At 36.7% G+C, this 21,753-nt stretch overlaps 1 protein-coding gene across 4 annotated transcripts; it reads left to right on the top strand.

The window, feature by feature from the left end:
• The first annotated feature begins 858 nt into the window (after nucleotides 1–858).
• On the top strand, nucleotides 859–20,212 carry LOC308703421 (uncharacterized protein). Of its 4 annotated transcripts, XM_081386877.1 has the most exons (5): nucleotides 872–910; nucleotides 2,858–2,955; nucleotides 3,390–3,644; nucleotides 15,924–17,418; nucleotides 19,514–20,212. In XM_081386877.1, the coding sequence occupies exons 3-5, from the start codon at nucleotides 3,587–3,589 to the stop codon at nucleotides 19,551–19,553; spliced, it is 1,593 nt and encodes a 530-aa protein (XP_081243003.1). In that variant the 5' UTR covers nucleotides 872–910; nucleotides 2,858–2,955; nucleotides 3,390–3,586; the 3' UTR covers nucleotides 19,554–20,212. The 4 variants fall into 4 exon arrangements, with proteins under 4 accessions (XP_081243004.1, XP_081243002.1, XP_081243001.1 ...); XM_081386878.1 differs by lacking the exon at nucleotides 2,858–2,955 and having other exon boundaries at nucleotides 859–884; XM_081386876.1 differs by lacking the exon at nucleotides 2,858–2,955 and having other exon boundaries at nucleotides 867–910; nucleotides 3,395–3,644.
• The last annotated feature ends 1,541 nt before the right edge of the window (nucleotides 20,213–21,753 follow it).

A 21,753-nucleotide genomic window follows, 5' to 3' on the forward strand; every position in this document is an offset into this window, starting at 1 on the left:
AATTTAGTAATTTCGCATGAGTCCTATGCAGAAAAAAATTACAAAAAGCAACATATGATGGTAGAGCTTTCAGCTTATAGATTCCCCTATCCTAAAGAGAGTGAAGTGCTAGCCTACTAAGTGCTAATGTGGATTTCTGTCTAGATATGCAATAAACATTTTGCAAGAGAAAACCTCAAAAAGGTTAATTATAGATAAAATAAGACAGAAACACACCCGTTCACCGGTCATTTTTCCTCAGCTGTAGGCAAAGGCAAGTTTCAAATCAGTGCTTCTCCTGGAAGACTAGTGCTAAAATAGCCTCTAGTTTAGCGCCATCTACTGTTTTAGAAGAGGAAGTTGCTCAACTGCATTTGTGAGAAAATCTGCCTGGACGCATTTGTGAGAAAATCTGCCTGGACGCATTTGAGAGAAAATTGCGCCGAGAGATCTCATAAAAAGCTAAGTGTCACACAATCAAAACAGACAGATATGCATTTGTATGCACTAGATTTGGTATTTGTTCAAAGGTTACATGCAATTTGAAGGATGGTTTGTATATATTTGTTTAGTATTATCTTGGCTCATTTATTTATATTTGTAAAACACAATACATATTTGTTACTCCACTGCATTTTCACTCAAACTGACCTTTGTGCTTGCACATTGCTTTCTGTTTGTTTGCGAGTCGAGTTTTCCTTTGCGAAGTAGATTGAGTTTGTTTGCAAAATGCTGGATTTGTTTGTTCAATTATGGCACATAATTTGCTCCATAGAGAAACGGCATATAATAAAATTCAATTTAGTTACTAAAAATGACTTCAATACTTCAAATGAACTGAGGAGGGCAGCAATAGACCATTGTAGACACTAGTCTGCCGCAAATATCAGAAGAAGAAGAAGAAGGTGAGGACTGAGGAGAGCAGTTCACGGTATTTCTCACATTTACACAACCATCACACACACTTTATACAGTCTGATTAAGCGACAGACTCATTTCTGTATTGTTTTCATCGATCACAGCGATACTTGTGCGTCTTTTCTGGCGTCTTCCTACTGAAATAAAGATTTAGTGCAGCAGCAGCGAGCATGAGGAGAATATGTTGAGTTCATTCAGACCTGAGCGATTTTGTGTTCGTTTGTGTGATTGTCTCGATGTTTGTGTGAGAACTGTTACTGAATGTCAAGTCAAAGTTTGAGATCTGTGAGGGGAATTGATGCTGTCGTTTTATTTTATCTTTAACAAATTAAATGTGTCACTCCATATTGTTAATATACTGGAACATATGTCTAAATACTTCACATTGAGCTTAATGAGGATTATAATTTTTAGGATCATTGTCGGTTTTGATCTAATAACAGTGCAATAAATGTACTACAAAATCAAAATATATATTTAGATATTGACATGATGCTGCTGTACTTATTTAGATGAGGTGGTTAAAGGTGCCATATGTCATGTCTGGCAAAAAAAAATCAAGTCATACTCCACATTCCATACCAGATGGGGGCAGTATACCTCCAGAAAGTGAATTGGTCTATGCTCCGCCCCTACCTTCTTAGCTGCACATATACAAGTTAAAATAGGGACAACATCTATTTAGAGTGTTATGCTGCCCGCCTGAAGCTAATTTAGCAGCATATATCAAGTTTGATTTTCATTAGCAATACCACTTCTAGCTAAGTTATCATTAGTCACCAAAAAACATTCGGTCTCATTACACCTTGCAATGTTTTCCGTTACGTTTCGTGCGTCCAGGGTGTGTAAAGCAGAAGCAGCCTGGCCAGCGGCGGAGTATGCGCGATCCGTGAGTGCTGAAGACGTTCTGCACGGCTTTGATGGGTGCGCAGGAGGACACAAATGGGCGGCGACAGCTTCTTCCAGTGGCGGGAGCTTTTTCCTCAGCGCCGTCAACAGATAGAGCGTTACTAAAACTGTATACACCGCCGCCGACTTGTGCTGCAAAGAAGCTCTGGCCGCCCTGTCAAGGACGCTTGTCAAAAAGTACGGGGAAACTTGACCGCTCTGAAAATAGTGAGTGAGTGCGCGCGCGCGCGGCCGGGGCTCGCTCTCGCTCTCTCTCTCTGCTAGTTCTTAGAGGCAGAAGAGCGCGTGCGCGCTTAAAATGTCATATTTTGGTATGATCGTTCACCCGCCAGTGTGGCGGATAGCCTTTTGAGATTTTATTTGTGCTTCAGAGCGCGTTTTTTTCCCTGCAGCGGGTGGTGGTAGGGGTCTCTTGCCAAGGGCTTCAGCCATCCTTCCGCTCTCTGTACTTTCCACATCAGGTTCAAGTACGCCCACAAGCCGTGCGAGTTATTCGTGTATTGCATGTTTGGCTGGTGGTTATGTTGCCCGTATACCGCTTCCCATGGCCGAAACTGGTATTACGACACCTGTCGGGCCGTGGCTAGTAATGCTAATGCTAATTAAGGTTGATATCTCTGCAGCACTATAACTTGACATTTTTTTAATGACATCATCGCCCTTATTTCTTCTCATTCTTTTGATGTGTGTAGCTCATTTTTGGGATATTTTTACCTCAATTTTTTCATATGGCACCTTTAAAGATGAATGCCATTAGTGTTTTTTTTTTTTAAATTTTTTTATGTTCGTTATCATGTTGTGAGAACCAACAGTATTGTCTTTCAATAGAGCAGTTTAATAGGCTTTTGTCATGTATCCTGACTCAAATAATGTGTTTCTAACAGCAAACACTCAGAATAAAGTGAGATGATCTGCTGATGATCCTGAATGGCTTGTTGAATGAGTGTTGATAGTCTGAGGCTCATCAATATTAACAGATCTGCTGAAAACACTCTTTATTTCATGACAATAGTTCCTGTTTTCACCTCATTTATTATGCTGATGTCTTCAGATCTCCTGTAAATTGACACTTAAAGCTCATTTCATTGGTGTCAGCAGACTGAGGGGATTTGTTGCTCACAAAGATACATTTGAAGAATTCAGATGCCTGTAAGTGCCATCTGAAATTTTCTTCTAGAATGATCATTTTTATATTTATATTAATATAAATTTTATATATATTTAAGTTCAGTAATTTCACTTAAATGACAATGAATAGGTCATTTCCATTGCCATTTAGCCTAAGTGAAATTACTGAATTTAGATCTTGCATCTGAACTCTTCATTTATTTCTGTGTCCATGCTTTCAACTGTTTTTTTTCTGACCTTTGTCAATATTTGGAAGACAATATGATGTTTTATATACTTTTTTAGTTCTAGAGATATTGTAATGGAAAAAGCAGGAGTGTTCTGGTTAGCCATAGCATAAGTTATAAATTCATGAATACATCAGTTACTTTACTACAGACAGACATAAAGGCTTAGATGTGATATTTAGTATAAAAACATATTCATGAACTGATATTATTTTTTTATTTTGTCAGATCAGCTCCTCCCACTGCAATCACATCACCAGTGAAGCCCCTCCCACTGCAATTACATCATCAGTGAAGCTCCTCCCACTGTAATTCTCCAATAAATGCTGTAAATTCCCATCAGCTACAAGTGAAGACGAGCATCAGAGCATCAGGAAGAGCTGAAATCTGCAAAGACTGAGTTTATTAAAGAGGACAGTGAGAACATGAGTGATCCAGAACCCTGCAGAATGAAACACACTGAAGATCCTGAAGAACAAAGAGGTTGGTGTTTATTCTTCATTCATTCATGATGCTGAAGAACATTCATGTTAGAAACATTCAAGCACTTCATCACATTTAGATAAACAGTTCAACTATGAAATGGGAACAAATGGTGAGTAAAGGGAGGTTTGAGAAACGTGAGCAAAACCAGATTTGTAAGGAACGTTGTATTAATGTTGTATTGTATGTCATAAAAAACAGAAGTTCCTATTCGAATGGAAGGAACGCATCCTCTAATGCAGTGGTTCTCAAAGAGGGGTCCGCGAAATAATTTATAACAGCCTACCGTTTACTCCAGACTATGAGTCGTGTTTTCTTTATCATCTGAAAAAATGCTAGGCTATTTATTCTGACTTGGTGACTTATATAATGCATTTAACGTCAAATAATAAAAAAAGTAGACACTTAAAGGTTTCTATAGATAGAATATATATATATATATATATACAGTACGAGTCAAAAGTTTGGAAACACTACTATTTTTAATGCTTTTGAAAGAAGTCTCTTATGCTCATCAAGCCTGCAGTTAAAAAAACAAAAACAAAAACAGTAATATTATGAAATATTATTACAATTTAAAATAATGGTTCTCTTTTTTAATATACTTTAAAATGTAATTTATTTTTGTGATGCAAAGCTGAATTTTCATCAGCAAGTACTCCAGTCTTTGGTGTCTTATGATCCTTCAGAAATCATTCTAATATGATGATTTGATGCTCAGTTATTATCAATGATGGAAACCGTTGTGCTGCTTAATATATTTTTTTGGAATACTTTTTTCAGGATTATTTGATGAGTAAAACGTTAACAGCATTTATTCATAAAAACAGCATTTATTCAAAATAAAAACATTTCTAACAATATAAATCGTTACCATCACCTTTTATCAATTTAACGCATTCTTGTTGAATTAAAGTACTAATTTCTTAAAAAAAAGTTATTGTTCCCAAACTTTTGAACAGTAGTGTATATTGTTACAAAAGATTTCTATTCTAAATAAATACGGTTCTTTTTAACTTTTTATTCATCAAATAATCCTGAAAAAAAAAAAATTAGGTTATAAAAAAAATATTAAGCAACACAACTGTTTCCAACATTGATCATAAATCAGCATATTAGAATGATTTCTGAAGGATCATAAGACACCAAAGACTGGAGTACTTGCTGATGAAAATTCAGCTTTGCATCACAAAAATAAATTACATTTTAAAGTATATTAAAAAGAGAACCATTATTTTAAATTGTAATAATATTTCATAATATTACTGTTTTTTTTTTGTTTTTTTGTTTTTTTTAACTGCAGGCTTGATGAGCATAAGAGACTTCTTTCAAAAACATTAAAAATAGTAATGTTTCCAAACTTTTGACTGGTACTGTATATATATATCTATAGTTCTTAAGTCTGTGTGTCATGTAGTCTATTCGCTGTGTTCTGGTTGATTTTTGGACACGTGCGCCAGAAAGGAGACAGAGACGGCAGAACTCGCATCCTGTTGTTTTCTTTATTTTTAAAAGGCATGACTTTTTGTAGTTATTTTTAATGTTTACACAAATAAAAAATAGACACTTTACCATTTTTTAAGATGTACTCTTATCTGTATGGCCATAAATAAGATTATTCATTTGTTTCCACATATATACGGCGTCCCACGTGCGCACACAATATGTCAGTTCTAGCACCGCTAATTTTGACATCGCAGCCTGGTCATTATCAAAATAAAATACAGTCAACCGAACTTATAAAAAGTTCTACTTAATTTAATTTGTCTGTTGTACACTATGAAGGCAATGCCAGTCAATCATTATACTGTCAACTAGGGCTGAACGATTAATTGCATTTGCGATAATACCGCGATATGATGAAATGCCATTTTTTTTTAACCGCAAAGCTGCGATTATAGTCTGGTCACGTGACACGCGAGAGTAAACCAGTCTGTATTGCAGATGAAGCATCAACTTGGCACGCGACACATATAGACCTGGCTACAGGAAATAACAGTTTATGTTTAATTTATGTGATATTGTGTTATAGATTCTCTCCAACGATTCTGTATCATTTCAGATTTATGTCTGAGCTTAGTTTTAAACACAGATACGTGATGACGCTTATAAACAACCGTATTCTGCTTGCTTCCTCTGTCTCACACACACACACACACACACACACACACGACACCACTCGAACCTTACGAGAAATAATATTTAATAAAGTTCGGAAAAGTTGAAGCGAATTACAAGGACATTCACAGGCTTCATTGCACAATATATGAGATACGCTCGGTCTGCGTGATGTTACTTTTGTAGTGCGTGGTCTCGTCCGCCAGTATTTTACTTACAAATGTTCTACGAAGGCATCATATGTATTGGAATGCAGTTGGCTTATATATTAAAAATATGAAAATCACCGACAGAAGTTGCTTTCAATTTCAAATACTCACGTGCGCTTTGCGAAGAAAATGCTTTTATGACGCGAAATTAATGTGACACAGTCAGTTATTAAACAGACAGGACAAACAGTGGCGTCATGCCCATTCAAAGTGAGGGGGCACGTGCCCCCTCAGATTTTTCCTCCCTGATAATTTTTTTGTCACAACTTTATTCCTATTATGCTCCATAATATACCAGAGCCTATAACGACTCAAATGTATTCTTCTGGATGTGTAATAAATCGGTCAGCATCAGCCCGCCCCTTTTTCCTAATATGGTGTCTGTGTAGCGCTCTAGAATCTTTGCTGTGTATGTTCAAGCAACTCACTCGTCTCGCACGTTGAGCTGGCAATGTTTTACAGATGGTCTTGAAGTGGTAAGTGGGCAAAGCAACAAATCGGCATTGAATTAGTTATCGGATGATATTAAAAGGTAGTGGGATTATTTGTGGTTGACCTGGAAATTTTAACTTGATCAAAAAGTTATGGATTTGATATAGCTGCGAATTCAGAGCATTAACTTAAGTTGTGTCAGTGTAACGTTATCGATAGCTAGCCTAGTCTAACCGTAAACTAGTTGGCTAACGTTACTGCCATACAAAGCCATAATGTTATCTGATCGGTTTTGAAACATCTGTTCTGTTTTGTCTTGTGTCAAAGTCTCCAGCTGGTTCAATTGTTTTCAGTTTCATAGAAACGAGGGTGTTAAATTTGTTGTAGGCTTACTGCAAAATCCAACCTAACGTTATCAAGGCATCAACTTGATGTTTCTCCCATAGACTGTTATTCACGGTTCTTCACGGATCAGGCAGCTAATTCAAATGCAGTGAAAAAAGATAGGCAAACATGCTTTAATGAAGTAGACATCAAAAGCTTTTGAATTTGAGCTTACAGTTCTTTCATCAACCTGTCTTTTACATAAACTTACAAAATAGATACTTTAACTTAGTCCTCAGATAGAGGAGGGTTGCTGCTAGCTCCGTTAAGGTATTTCTGTCCCTCCCAAACTGCATTGAAATGGTATGTTTGGTATGCTTAAAATTTTCAGGGGGAGAAACCCCCTTACCCCTCCTAACATGATCCATATGACCTGTCAGAAAACAATTGCAACGTCTCAGATTGTGCCCCCCCAGAATTTTGGCTTGCATGACGCCCCTGAGGACAAACCACATCTTATAATTTCAAAAGAGATGAAAACGTTCAGACAGCCTACTCTTAAATACTGAAAGCACTCTTTGTTTATTGCTTGTAATATTTTTTTCCCTCTTTGTTATTTGTTTTGAAGCTATATTTGTTAAAATTATTCATATGTAATTGTATTAACCCTCTGAGGTCTGAGGTGTTTTCTGGGCCCTGGAGGTGTTCTGACATGCTCTGACATTTCTGGTTATTTCTGTTACTTGTGACATTTTCATGGCTAAAGTCTAATTACACTGTATTCAGCACAAACTCTGCTACAATAATATATCAACAGCATGTATGTAAAAGTTTGTAGTTTTGAGATAATGACATTTATGCATGGTTTGTGAAAATACAAAAAAAAATTCTCACTGAAATAAGGCCATGAAACCCCTACTGATTATTTCTTCACAAGACTTTTGAAAATTGTATGACGTAGCCTAGAATATTTGCTGCAAAACTATGTGAAAATCACCCTGACTGCTCATTCAGAGAAGACAATATATTGATTTAAAATTTTTACGACGTGTTTTGTGTGAATAAGCCTTATGCGAAGGGGCGGATTACCTCATTAATATGTAAGGCTTTTCTCACCTGAGAAAGACAAAGAACCTCCCTAATGGCCCTATTAGGAGCTTATCAGGGCCCATCATTCTGAGCAACCTTGCACAATACTGTAAATGAGGAGATTTAAAAAAGAATGGCTTTTAAATTGTTTGGATTTATTTACACAACATAATCCAAATAGACACAACAAATGGCAAAAAAGCACTTATTGAAAGACAGAGACATTTGTGCCATTCCTAAAAACATTGTACATACCTTCAATTTCCAAGGTGTTTGATTTTCACTTTACCATGTTCATGTTCCAGAGACTCATGTGAATGTTGAAGTCGGTAGGACTCATCTGGGCCCTGAAAAAAAAGTGAACATACTGATATCAAGAGAAAGGTCTGCACGATTTTGGAAATAAATATTAGATTTTTCTGGTTAAAATTGCTTTTTAAAGTTCACAAAATACACACACACACACACACACACACACACACACAAATGTTTCCAACAATAGTAAATTAACACCAGGTTTGTTGTGCCTTGTAGGCATAGGCTGCGCAGTGCTGGGTAAAATAATAATACAAATATTTCAGTAACAACCAAGCTAGAGAAAAATATATTGATTATCATGTTACTTCAAATGTTTCCATTCGTTATGATGATATGAAATGAGATAATAGTAAAAACATGAAGCCGTCTGGTGTGTTTTGCTTTTCAAATTTTCAAATGATACATTCAAACGCGATCGCGCTGCAAAATCTGATACATTCAAACGCGATCGCGCTCAAATATAAAACATTATGGTTACCATATACATATCTACGTTTGACCAGATAGCCACAAACACAGTAGGCCTAACAGTAAACACGGGTCTAAATATTATAATATTCCCCATATATCTAGCAACAGTTCAACTACAACGTGACATTTATGCAACAATAACAAACATGTAAGAATTTCTTACCTTAAATCTTTCTTGTCTTCAAATTGCGTTCTTCTTCTTCTGAGGTAGCCTAAATCCAATGTAAGCTCAGGCGCGTCTTTCAAACTCGACGAAAAGTGAAGTGAAGTGTTTTGGTGTTTTGTTGTTGAGGTAACGAGCTAGTTCGCGTTCCATGTGGAGATTTGCATGTGAATATCTTTTGCGCGAGTGGGCGTGGCCAAATTAACTGTAATGAGCAAGCGTTTGAGAAGCTGGACATCTTGTTGGTTTTATACAAATTACTTAAACAGAAAATATTTGTTTTCGTTTTGAACCCGATCATTTAAAAGTACACACTTAAATGTTTATAAAGGTGTATGGCTCATAAATGTGTGACAAGTATTCGCTGAGTTTTGTTTCAGTTTATAGACGTGCTCAAGAAAAAAAAGTTCACCGCGACGGAGAGGCAGAACGCACACCCTGTTTATATTCTTTATTTTACAAAAGCACAATGTTTTGATTTGATTGTAAGTGGACACATACAAAAGTAGAAATATCACAGATTCTTTTTTTATATTTCTTTTTTCTGTATGACCATAAATGACGGAGTAATTTAAGTTTATAGTGCTACAATGTGGAGAAAATCCAGCAAAACGCGCCGGCGCGTTTGCCGACCTCAGAGGGTTAATTTAGTTTTTTAATGTGTAATTATTATAAGTAGGCCTACTTATAATTATGTAATTATTTTAAGTTTTATTAATAAGATCAATTAAAGAAAAAAAATGTATCGGCTCTTGAGGTGCCTAAAGATTCCCTTCCCTATTTTACAATGATTTATTGCTTGTTTTTGTTGAATAATAAAAAAGATAAAGAGCTTAAAAAATAATCGCATATTAAATCGCAATCGCAATATTGGTAAAAAAAATCGCAATTAGATTATTTTCCAAAATCGTCCAGCCCTACTGTCAACTTGCTGTTATTCCAATTTACCCTTTGATTGAACATGGATTCCTATTAAACACAAGCACCTTTTAAACAAATTGCCATTATTATTGTTGTAAAAATATAGGCTAGGCTATGTTTGTGTACCTCAAATGTGTATACATTTTGGAATTTAACATCTATGCAAAATAATCCTTGAAACATTTCTCATTGGTTTTGATGTGATGTGAACAATAATCATATACATTCTGCATTTCCATTTTGTATGTGGATTAGTGGTCGACCGATATTGTTTTTTTTGATTGCCGATATCTTAGAGCCTTTTATAATGATCTTAAATATATCGCCCTCACACAGCCGCCACACACACTGACCATCATTGCAGGCGATTTAAACGCCCGCATCGGCAAGGACAGTCAAGACACCAACCCTAGGCAAGTTGGACCTCATTGCATGCACAACACAACAACTGACAATGGCGAACGCATGCTCGAACTATACGAACTAGCAGACCTTCGACCAGCGCATACACACTTTCCAAACAGGAAAAGTCGGCTACTCACTTACTGTTCACCAAAGGGCGAGTGGTCACAACTTGACCACATGTTGATCTCGACAAAGTGGTGGAAATCACTCAAAAACTACCGCGCTTATAATACAATCGACGTCGACTCTGACCACAAAGTAATGAACGCAAACTTCAAACTGAGCCTAAGAGCACCAAAACAACCAACCAACAATCGATGCAAGTTCAACTAGGAAAGACTAGCAGAACCGGAAATCAAAGAGTCTTTCAATTGCGAGCTTAAAAATCGGTTCAGCTTGCTAATGGGCGAAATGGAAGCCATACCAAGTAAAACTGCCAAGATCCAGCAACACGCTGACACACTGGATGCTGCTCTACGCGATTCAAGCGAAAACATACTTGGAAAGAGGCGCAAAGCAAAGTTTGCGAGCTGGGTCACTGCTGAAACTCTCACACTACTCGACATCTGCAACAAGGTCAGGGCAAAGTACAAGCGAACACGACTGTCCTCGCACAAAATGACGTGGCAAAGCCTGCAGAACCAATTGTCTGACGCATTCACACATGATGAAGAAGCGCATCTCAGCCACCTGCTTGAAACGCTTGAGAATGCAGACAAGAAGAGAGAACACGGCAAAACCTGGAAGATCGTCAATCAGATCTCAGGTGAGGACAACAAGGTCGACCCAAGCAAAGTAAAGAAACTCGATGGATCAATGCCCAAAGATAAAAACGATCTACTCAAAGGCTGGCGCGAGTACTTCGATTCACTGCTAAACAATAAAAACAAAAACGCAGATCAAACAGTCCACCCAGTTCCATCACCCGACTGTACTGACATCAAAACTGCTCAATTCAATCGATCCGAGATAGAGCAAGCAATCGAAGACCTAAAGCGCAACAAAGCGCCTGGACCAGACTACACAATGACAACTGAAGTGCTCAAAGACGGCGGCAATTTCATAGTCGACGAGCTGCTCTATATTTGTCAAATGGTCTACGAAAACTGTCACGCACCCACTCAATGGACATCGAATTTCATCAAACCTCTGCCGAAGAAAGGGAACTGGCAGCTAATGACAAACTGGCGCGGAATCACCCTGACATCAATTGCAGCAAAAGTGTACAATCGCATGATCTTAAATCGAATTCGTCTGCCCATCGACATTATGCTCAGAAAGAACCAAGCAGGCTTCAGAACAGGCCGCAGTTGCATTCAGCAAATTCATATTCTGCGACGAATAATGGATGGAGCATATGCACAAGATATCCCACTTTACATCACATTCATCGACTTCAAGAAGGCCTTCGATTCAATCGACAGAGAAATGATTTTCACTATTCTCCGACACTACGGCATTCCAGCAAAGATCGTTGATGCAATTCGGGTGTTGTACGATGACTCGAAAAGCCAAGTATACCTGCAAGGCCAGTGCTCCGAGCCATTCAAAATCACAACAGGTGTACTTCAAGGTGATGTCTTAGCACCATTTTTATTCATCATAGTCATCGACTACGTCTCAAAACTATCAGCTAACGAATTTGGATATCTTACACACAAGGGCAAGGAAATAGATGGAAGTTATAGAACTTTACACGCATCAACTTGCGTGCTAAGTCACAAAGTGAATGACCTAGCTTTTGCCAATGACATCGCCCTACTTGAAGGAAACGCAGAGCAACAACAAAAACAAGTCACCGCACTCAAATTACAAGCACGCCAAGTAGGCCTAGAGATAAATATCAACAAAACCGAGCAAATGTGCCTGAACATACAGAAAGACGCAACTCCTGCTCCTGCACTCAAGATAGATGACCAAGAGGTAGCCATCGTAAATGACTTCAAATACCTAGGCGCCTACGTAGGATCAACAAACAAAGATGTCAATGTTCGAATCGGTTTAGCTTGGGTAGCGTTTCACAAACTCAAATCCATCCTAAAAGCACCCAAGACCAAGATCAACTTCAAGATTCGACTCTTCAAAGCCGCTTGCATCTCCATCTTGCTTTATGGCTGCGAAACATGGATCCTCACTAAACATCTAGCGAATCGACTCGACGCATATGCAACAAACTGTTACTGCATCATGCTTGGTATAGACTAGAAGAACGATCATATCACAAATGAACATTTATACGAGACGGTTCAACAGATGCCAATAAGCACAACTCTATACGATCGCCAGCTTAACCCTCTGGGGTCTAAGGTGTTTTTGGGGTCCTTGAGATGTTCTGACATGCCCTGACATTTTTGCTTTTTTCAGTTGCTTATAAACATATTAATGGCAAAAAAAAAATTACACACTATTTAGCACAAACAGGGCTACCATGAAATGTGAGCAACAAGAATGTACATGTCTGCATTTTTGAGAGAATAATGTTTATGCGTGGTTATTGAAAAAACTAAAAACTAAAGTTTCTGAAATAAGGCCATAAAACACATTCTAAATATGTGCCAATAAGACTTTTGTCTAAAATATGTCATTGCCTAGTGTTTTTTCTTCAAAATGAAGTGAAAATCACCCTGCCTTATCATTCACATAACACAATACATTGATTTGAATTTTGCAAAGCACTTTCTGTTTGGAAAGCCAATATGCGGAGTGGGCGTCTACGGTCATGCATATATAGTGGTTCACACCTGAGGAGACAATGGGGCCCGCATACTTAATTAGCCATTCATTCAGGTGAGTCACTGAGCCACAAGAATGCAAGAGCAACAGTTGGAAGCATCTCAATTCTTTTTTATTTTTCCACATATTGTTCTTGCAATTTGGCCTATAATATCCAAGGAAAACATGTCTAGTAATTGTGCAGTTAATTCTCATACAGTATTTTCAGTTTTGGAATATTTATCCTCTCCCCAAATTTGTCAATAATAAAACACAATAAAAGTTATTTAAAGAAAAGGCTTATATTTACCTTTTAATAGTTTGTTTACATCTACCTTGTAAATATATTTTTTTATTAAAAATGTTACAATTACAAAGAAAGTGTAATCTTTCTTTGTAAAAACTAAAGTATACATTTTATCATACATATTTCAAAGTTAAGGATTTGATTGATTATTTGATAACTTTATTTTTGACAAAACATATTATATTTAACATAAGCAAATATTGGCAAACTTATTTGAAAGCTTATTTGAGGTGGCAGATATTTTACATTAAAAATGTATAATCTATCCAAAACTAATCAACGAAATGTTGTCTTTCATATGTCTGTAACATAGGTCCTTCATTTTTATTATAAGAAATATAAATGTTAATTTGCAGTTTAATACGTTGCTTATACAAATACATTTTATTTCAACATATTTTAGTCGATATTTACTGAGTGTAGCAATACAGTTTGCTAAAACCGAAAAATTCATACACAAACAGAAACGCCTGACTGTAACGTTGTTTTTATGAAATATTAGGGCATATAAATGTTAATTTTCAGTTTAAAGCGTTGCTTATACAAATAGCCTACATTTTATTTCAACATATTTCTGTCGATTTTTACTCAACTCAGTATGGCAATACAGTTTGCTAAAACATCATCATTCATTCACACAGAGACGCAATTTAAATTTAATCTTTTTGCGAGCTGTGGTAAACAGCGCGCATCTCTGCCGTTCATTCATTCATAAACAGAAACCCGATTCACGTGAGAAGAAAAAAAAACTTACAGTATTCCTCAGCTCGCTCCTCGATATACCCGCACTTCTGAGGTACTTTTTTCATTATTGTTATTCCTCACAGCGCTACGAGACGGTGTTAAAGTAATGATCTGAATAAACTTGTGTTTCTCGAGCTGAGATGGGGGCGTTCACAGGATTGCGCAGATTGCCTCATTCATTTGCGTTTGAATAGCGCGCGCTCTCCGTAGGCGGAGTCACATTACATTTGAATTACTTGTAATGAGGTCGACTGGAATCGCTCTCTTTTAATACAGATTTCACAAGATGAGAATATTTGTTTTTTACATAAATTACTTCATTTAAGAGAAGAGAATTCAAGCTTCATGCCTGTATGTCTGTTTGCCTGTTTGACTGAGTATTCGCTGAGTTATTGTTCATTTTCGGACGCGTTTCAGAATGGTCTTCACTGACACAGAGAAGGCAGAACTCGCATCACGTTTATTTTTCTTTATTTGGCAAAAAGCACAACACTTTGTTTTTATTGTGAGTATACATAAAAATAATACACATTTAACAGAATCGATTGATGTATGAAACTTGCTTGTAATATCAAAGTCCACAGAGCAAAATTAATTTCTTTTGAACTGAACTGAAAAAAAGCGAGCTGGTATCGCCGGCGATACCGTCGACCTCAGGGGGTTAAGTTTACAGGCCACTGAATTCGCATGGCAGAAGACGAACCGGTCAAACGTTTCATTTTATATGAGTCACAGGTCAAACCAACAAATAGGCGCGGGGCACCACGAACATCGTACTGCGAACAAATATCACGTCACATCACCGACAAAAGCATGATCACTCTCAGCGAAAAGGAAATCAGCGAGTTGGCAAAGAACCGGAAACAATGGAACTGTCTTTTTGCCGCGCCTAGGCAAAAGAAACCGAAAGGAGGGAAACCGAAAGGAGGGAAACCTCTCGTCGACTTCTAGCCCAGCTCGACTGATGATGATGATGAGAGAGCAGGGTGGCCGATATATATATATATATATATATATATATATATATATATATATATACACATATGCCGCGATGCCGGCTCAAGATTGTGATGTCTGTCAGGCATCGCGATAGACAAAGGCATTGTCTATCGGCCCAACCCTACTTGTCATTCAATTTGACTACATTTGTCAGTGTATTGCGTGTAAAATATGAAATATCATAAGAGTCCCATGAACAGAGGTGTCAAAAGTTTTCACATCCATTACTCAAGTGAAGTATAGATAATAGGGTTTAAAAAGACTTGTGTAGAAGTTGAAGTATCAACTCAAGCTTTTTACTCAAGTAAAAGTACTGGTTTCAAACCTAATTAAAGTATAAAAGTAAAAGTAATGTAATGAAGGACAAAAGCCTAGGCTGCGGCACAGGGGCCTATAGTGCACTATACCCTCACCTCAAACAAAACAAAACATTTTTTTTCCTACAAGCCGTAATGACTATGTTATATTAAAATGTTAATGTTGAAAATTTTGGGATGCACTAGGCTACTTGTTTCAGCCGCATATATGACCATTGAAAATTAAAGGAGAACTCATGTAGTACACAATAACATGTAGTACACAGATAATGCAAATAAAGATAAACTAGTTTTAAACTTGTGAAAGCTGTGTTCACGCTCGACTGTGAGCATGTGGAATTTCTGCAAAGGTCGTGATTTAATGTCACACTTTTTTTTTTAGATAAATTCAACATACAAATAATAATACATCTAAATGTAAAAATACCAATCTACTCCACCTGACTGCAATGAGTTGGTGTTCTTTTAATTTAACTGATGCATCAATCTTGGCCACAAGTGTTCACCTGATACAAATGCAGGTGTCCTACATTCACATGCGTATAAATGGAAGTCAGTGGAAGAAAAAGTCTAGTTTGACCAGCCTTTAATATATTAAGAAGTTTAGTCAAATAAATTAAATGGCAATCTATAAGTTGGTCCCATATTTATGGCAGTATTCTCTATTCTTTTAGTTCTCACTACAGAAACATGGGATATGTGCCTATAATGTTTTATAACAAAGATGATTTTTTCCCCCTTTCATGTCAGACCTGATTGAAGTGAAGGAGGAGAGTGAAGAACTGAGTGAAGTGGAGGAGGAGAGAGAAGAACTGAGTGAAGTGAAGGAGGAGAGTGAAGAACTGAGTGAAGTGAAGGAGGAGAGTGAAGAACTGAGAGAAGTGAAGGAGGAGAGTGAAGAACTGAGTGAAGTGAAGGAGGAGAGAGAAGAACTGAGTGAAGTGAAGGAGGAGAGTGAAGAACTGAGTGAAGTGAAGGAGGAGAGAGAAGAACTGAGTGAAGTGGAGGAGGAGAGTGAAGAACTGAGTGAAGTGAAGGAGGAGAGTGAAGAACTGAGTGAAGTGAAGGAGGAGAGAGAAGAACTGAGTGAAGTGAAGGAGGAACATCATGTCAAACCTGGAGAAAAACCTTTGAGTCGCTCAAAGACTAAAAAGACATTTTTAAAGAAAAGAAGAGCCAAGAAATCTTTTACCTGCACTCAATGTGGAAAGAGTTACACAACCAAGCAAAGTCTAGAATGTCACATGAGAATCCACACCGGAGAGAAGCCGTTCTCATGTGATCAATGTGGAAAGAGTTTCGCACGCAAAAATAATCTTGAGATTCACATGAGAGTTCACACTGGAGAGAAGCCGTTCTCATGTGATCAATGCGGGAAGAGCTTTGCATACAAACAAAGTCTTCAGTTTCACATGAGTTATCACACTGGAGAGAAGCCACATGCATGCCATCAATGCGAGAAGAGTTTCTTGCGATCATCTCACCTTAAGAAACACATGAGAGTTCATACAGGAGAGAAGCCGTTCACATGTGATCAGTGTGGGAAGAGGTTTCAAAACAGAGAAGGTCTTAATGTTCACATGAGGAGACACACTGGAGAGAAGCCGTTCTCTTGTAATTGCTGTGAAAAGAGATTCTCAAGCAAACAACAACTAGAGGTTCACAAGAGAGTTCGTACTGGAGAGAAACCGTTCACATGCACTCAGTGTGGGAAGAGTTTCACACACAGAAAATATCTTAAAGTTCACATGATGATCCACACTGGAGAAAGACCGTTCACATGTGATCAATGCGGGAAGAGTTTCACACAATTGGTACATCTTAAAGGGCACAAGAATATCCACACCGGAGAGAAGCTGTTCACATGTGATCAGTGTGGGAAAACGTTTATGTGGGCATTAGCCCTGAAGACACACCTGACAGTTCACACGAAGGAGAAGCCGCATTCATGTTCTGTGTGTGGAAAGAGTTTTTCACTGCTGTCATATTTATATAGACATGAGAAAATTCACACTGGTGTAAGAGATCATGTGTGCTTTGAGTGTGGGAAGTCTTTTATTTCAGTGAGCTTTTTAAAACGGCACCAGAGAATTCACACTAGAGAAAAACCTGCGAGGATCCACAGCAGAGAGAAGCCGCACACGTGTGATCAGTGTGGAAAGAGTTTCTCTTTTAAAAGTCACCTGAAGCTGCACATGATGATCCATGCAGTGGAGAAACCACATCACAGTGGTCTGAAATCACGGTAACTAGTTTATCTTTATGTGCTGTGTAGTGACCCTCTTTTCGTCTATGAAATACAGCTGACGTGTGTTCCATAAACTTTATTTATTTTGAAAACAATCGTAAATTCGGAAAACAAGTAAAGGAAATCAGAGACCGATCTAATCGCCTCCACGGTTTCAAAACTATGTCCCTTTCCCCAACTGGCCACCTGACTACTGTCTAACTAAAACACACTTACATAATAGGTTCAGATCACCTCATTACATCATTAGAGGAAAACATAAACTTACATATACTGAACAAAATTATAAATGCAACACTTTTGTTTGAGCTGAACTCAAAGATCTAAGACTTTTTCTATGTACACTAAAGGCCTATTTCTCTCAAATAGTGTAAACAAATCTGTCTAAATCTGTGTTAGTGAGCACTTCTCCTTTGCAGAGATAATCCATCCACCTCACAGGTGTGGCATTTCAAGATGCTGATTAGACAGCATGATTATTGCACAGGTGTGCCTTAGGCTGGCCACAATACAATAATATATATATAAAAAAAATGTTTAAAAAATTGCAAGCGGCTTCACTATGTCACTACGCAAACAGAATTAAAATACAAAGGAAAATAAATCAGTTAGTTGTTTCTGATTCTCATAAGGGTAAACCTATTTCACTGGGTAGTGGAAGCTATTATATTAGGTTATAATGGCATGGGACTCTTCCGGAGGGGCTGAGAGCTCATTCTGCCAGAGGTATAGTGGTTTGTTAAAAAATTACATTTTCACATAAGCTTCCATTCTGTTCAGGGAATAGTTGTGATTGATTACTGTTTGTATTACCATAGTTTTCCGACATATATTAGATTATAAACCATTTAATCGTATGTATAATCATTGTATCTAAAATGTATAAGAAATGACGGTCACATAACATCTTGTTCGTTAACATTCTTAAGTCTGAATCAGACTGGAATTGGTTTGAAATTGATGCCATCGATAATATTTACATCTAAGTACTAGAACTAAGAACGGTTATGGTAAGGGGTGGGACATTTCCCGAACACATGCTAAGCGCTGCCAATCATAACACACTGGGCCAGCTAACCAATCACAGCACATTTCGTATTTTGGAAGGAAATACTGGTTGAAGCATTCAACCCAGACTAGGGACAGAGGAGCTGTAATAATGTAAAATATGTGAAAAATAATGTGTTTTTTGAACAATCAAGCATGAAAGCATATTCTAATATACCCCAAAAACAAAATCAAGACTTGATAAAAGGGCATAATGGGACCCCTTTAATTACATATTTGATTAATTATTTTGACATTTGACCGAGGAAAAGCCTAAAGTGCAGGTGTACTGGGAAGTCTGAAAGCCTTTTCACACTAAACACATTTTGAATATTCACCCACTAATGAAGCAATGCTTTTTTTCTTCAGAGAAAATTTCTTCTATTTTCTTTGGTCTTTAAAGAAAAGTGCTGACTAATAAGATATAAACTTTGAGCTGCTGCAAAATACACATTTAAGAAGATTTGGTGGCACTAGTGAAACCAACATTAAAGATTAAAATTACTTTAAATGAAACATTAGCATTTCATGAACACTTTGAACTACGCAAGTAATCCATGACTATTCAATTGTGTAAAATAGTCCATTGTGTAAAATAGTCCCTTGAAAGTTTTTTCTTACATTTACAAGACATTTACATTTATTGCTTTGGCAGATATTTTTACGACGACTGATTTGCTTTTCCTTCAGTCCAACAAATATTTGTTTTACGTTGATTGTGAAAGGGCCGTCTGTCAACAAGTTGTTGCACATTTTTGCATAGCTTAGAGGCCAATCAGCTTGTGTCATGTAGGAAACTATGTGATTTCTTACAGATCACGTCAAGCCTGCGTCATCTAAAGTTTCATGACCAAACTAGTGATTTATAACACAAATAATCTTCATGACATTAAAATAGATCATAATCGTGCTCAGCAGTTGTTGACCAGATTTGATGGGATTAAAATGACTATTGAACTCATCAGTGATCTTGACTTTGAGCTTCACTTTCCATTTCACGTTTGTCTCTCATATGAAATCTCACTTGAATTAATGTTTTTTTTAGATCTGATGGACGCAAACGAGAAAGGAAAAACAGAAGCTAAAGATTCTGTCTGTAAATCCAAATCTGTACATCAAGACTGAAGATTCACTTGAGAGTTCACACTGGGAAGAACTCAGGCTTTCTCTCTGAAATCACATCAGCTTCTCATTCTGAAGAAAGACCATTTAACTGTGATCAGTGCGGTAAACAGTTTCATTGAGCGTCAGTCCTGAAGAAACACCTGAAGATTCACACAAAGGAGAAGATTCATTAGTAATATTACAGCAGAAAAGACACGGCGGTGTGTGTTTCAGTGCAGAAGTCCTTTACTACAGAAGATGAACTTAAAGAGCACCAGAAAATCCACACTGGAAAAAAACATCTCAAGGCAAAGTTCAGGAAGAAGAGGTCATAACACTTTTAAGAGAGACATGAATCTGATGTTAATTTTTCTTCATTGTTTTTCATCAGAACATCTAGTTTCTCTTCCACTTCTACTATTCCACGCAAACACAAGATATACTTTCATGTATCTTTGAAACTGGACACTTTTCTTCTCTTCTTCTCTTGAGATGCTTTGGCTCTTATAAGTCAGTAAAGAGCGAGATCTGTCTCATTCTCCTTCACTTTTACTTTATGTTTGTATTTGCTTCAAAACATGACTAATGAATTGAAAAAAAAAAACTAATGATTGATTAAACTCTTTACGCATTTTATTAACATTTCATTGTTATTGTCCTTCTTTATTTTCTGCTGATTCTGCTTGAATCAGGAATCAGTTCATTATTTTAGTTAGGGCTGGGATAAACGATTATTTTTTAAACGATTAATCTAGCGATTCATTTTTCCAGTCTGATTCGATTTCGATTCGATTATCTCCCCATTAATTGACTAATAGCCAGGGGTGCACATAACTGGTGCTCACGTGTGGTAAAAATAAACGGCGCGCAGCAGAAAACATGGAAGGAAGCGTTTTTGAGTACCAACATTTTGGGCCAAAATGTTGGTACTCAAAAGCGCTTCCTTCAATGTTTTCTGCTGCGCGTCGTTTATTTTTACCACACGTGAGCACCAGTTATGTGCACCCCAGCTAATAGCAATTTATACATGTTGATTTACATATCTAAATGAAAAAAAACATGAATTCCTTAACATTGCAATATATGTTTATTGCTCTTAAAATTCCAAAATAAAAGACTATCATGCAAAGTAATGCATTTCTTAGTCAGAGGAAGCATTCAATAAAACCTTGAAGCCTTGAAAACACATAGGCCTAGCTTACTAAGTGCAGAAGTGCACCTTGTACATCTTCTTTCAGATGAAAATAACAACAACTTGATGTCTAGCATTCAATAAAAAAAATAAAAAGGTCACCCAAAATACTTGGGTAACACTTTATAATAACTGCACGCTATTAATCATTAGTTAAGCATTAGTAAACAGTTAATTCATTTATAAAGCATTAATAAACATTAATAAGCAGTTTGTAAATATAGCAATAAATGCTTTATTCTTGATTTATAAGAACATCTATAATGTGTTTAATAATTGTATTTTCATACTTTATTAATGATCAATTTATCATTCCTAAATGAATTATTTCATTATTTACAAACCAGTTATTTAGGAGTTGTCAGTGGTTCATAAGATCACTTAGAAAGTGTAAGTAAATGATTAATAAACTATTTAAATGTACATTCATACATCTTATTATTCAGACATATAGTGATGGTTACTTTGTGTGTTATAAATGCTATTAATGCTATGTTATTAACATGTATTTCTACTGTAATTCACGGTTAATTCAGGTAGTTATAAAGCATTTAGTAGTGGTCAGTTAACTATTTTTGTGAGCTCATCTAAAGTGAGGACTAGTTATGCTTTGTAAAGCATTTATAAAGGAGATTTAAATGCTCGGTTATCTTCTAAACAGAAAAAGGAAAAAAACACAACACAGTGATACAGAACATATAAATATTTATTTCACGATGCAACAAATAAAACTACAACTGTACACTTGACATGAAATGAAAAATAAACTTATAATAAAAAGCAAAAAATGAACGAAAACCAACAACAAAATAAGCAAGAAAGTAAATCTAAATAAAAAATACGCAACAAAATGAATAAACGTCAACAAAATAAGCAACAAAACTAACAAAAAGCAACAAAATGAAGAAAATAAGCAAAATATTTTGGTGTAGTAAGAAGGTTTTCTTGTTTCAATTTCATGGCTGAGTGAAAATTCATTTCAAACAGTG

The sequence above is a fragment of the Scardinius erythrophthalmus genome (assembly GCF_964197995.2).
Source record: "Scardinius erythrophthalmus genome assembly, chromosome: 1".
Lineage (NCBI taxonomy): Eukaryota > Metazoa > Chordata > Actinopteri > Cypriniformes > Leuciscidae > Scardinius > Scardinius erythrophthalmus.

Coding starts and splice junctions, on each gene's coding strand:
- LOC308703421 (XM_081386878.1), top strand. CDS start 3,587: ATGAGTGATCCAGAACCCTGCAGAATGAAACACACTGAAGATCCTGAA. Junction 3,645..15,923: donor AGATCCTGAAGAACAAAGAG/GTTGGTGTTTAT, acceptor CTTTCATGTCAG/ACCTGATTGAAGTGAAGGAG. Junction 17,419..19,513: donor CACAGTGGTCTGAAATCACG/GTAACTAGTTTA, acceptor TGTTTTTTTTAG/ATCTGATGGACGCAAACGAG.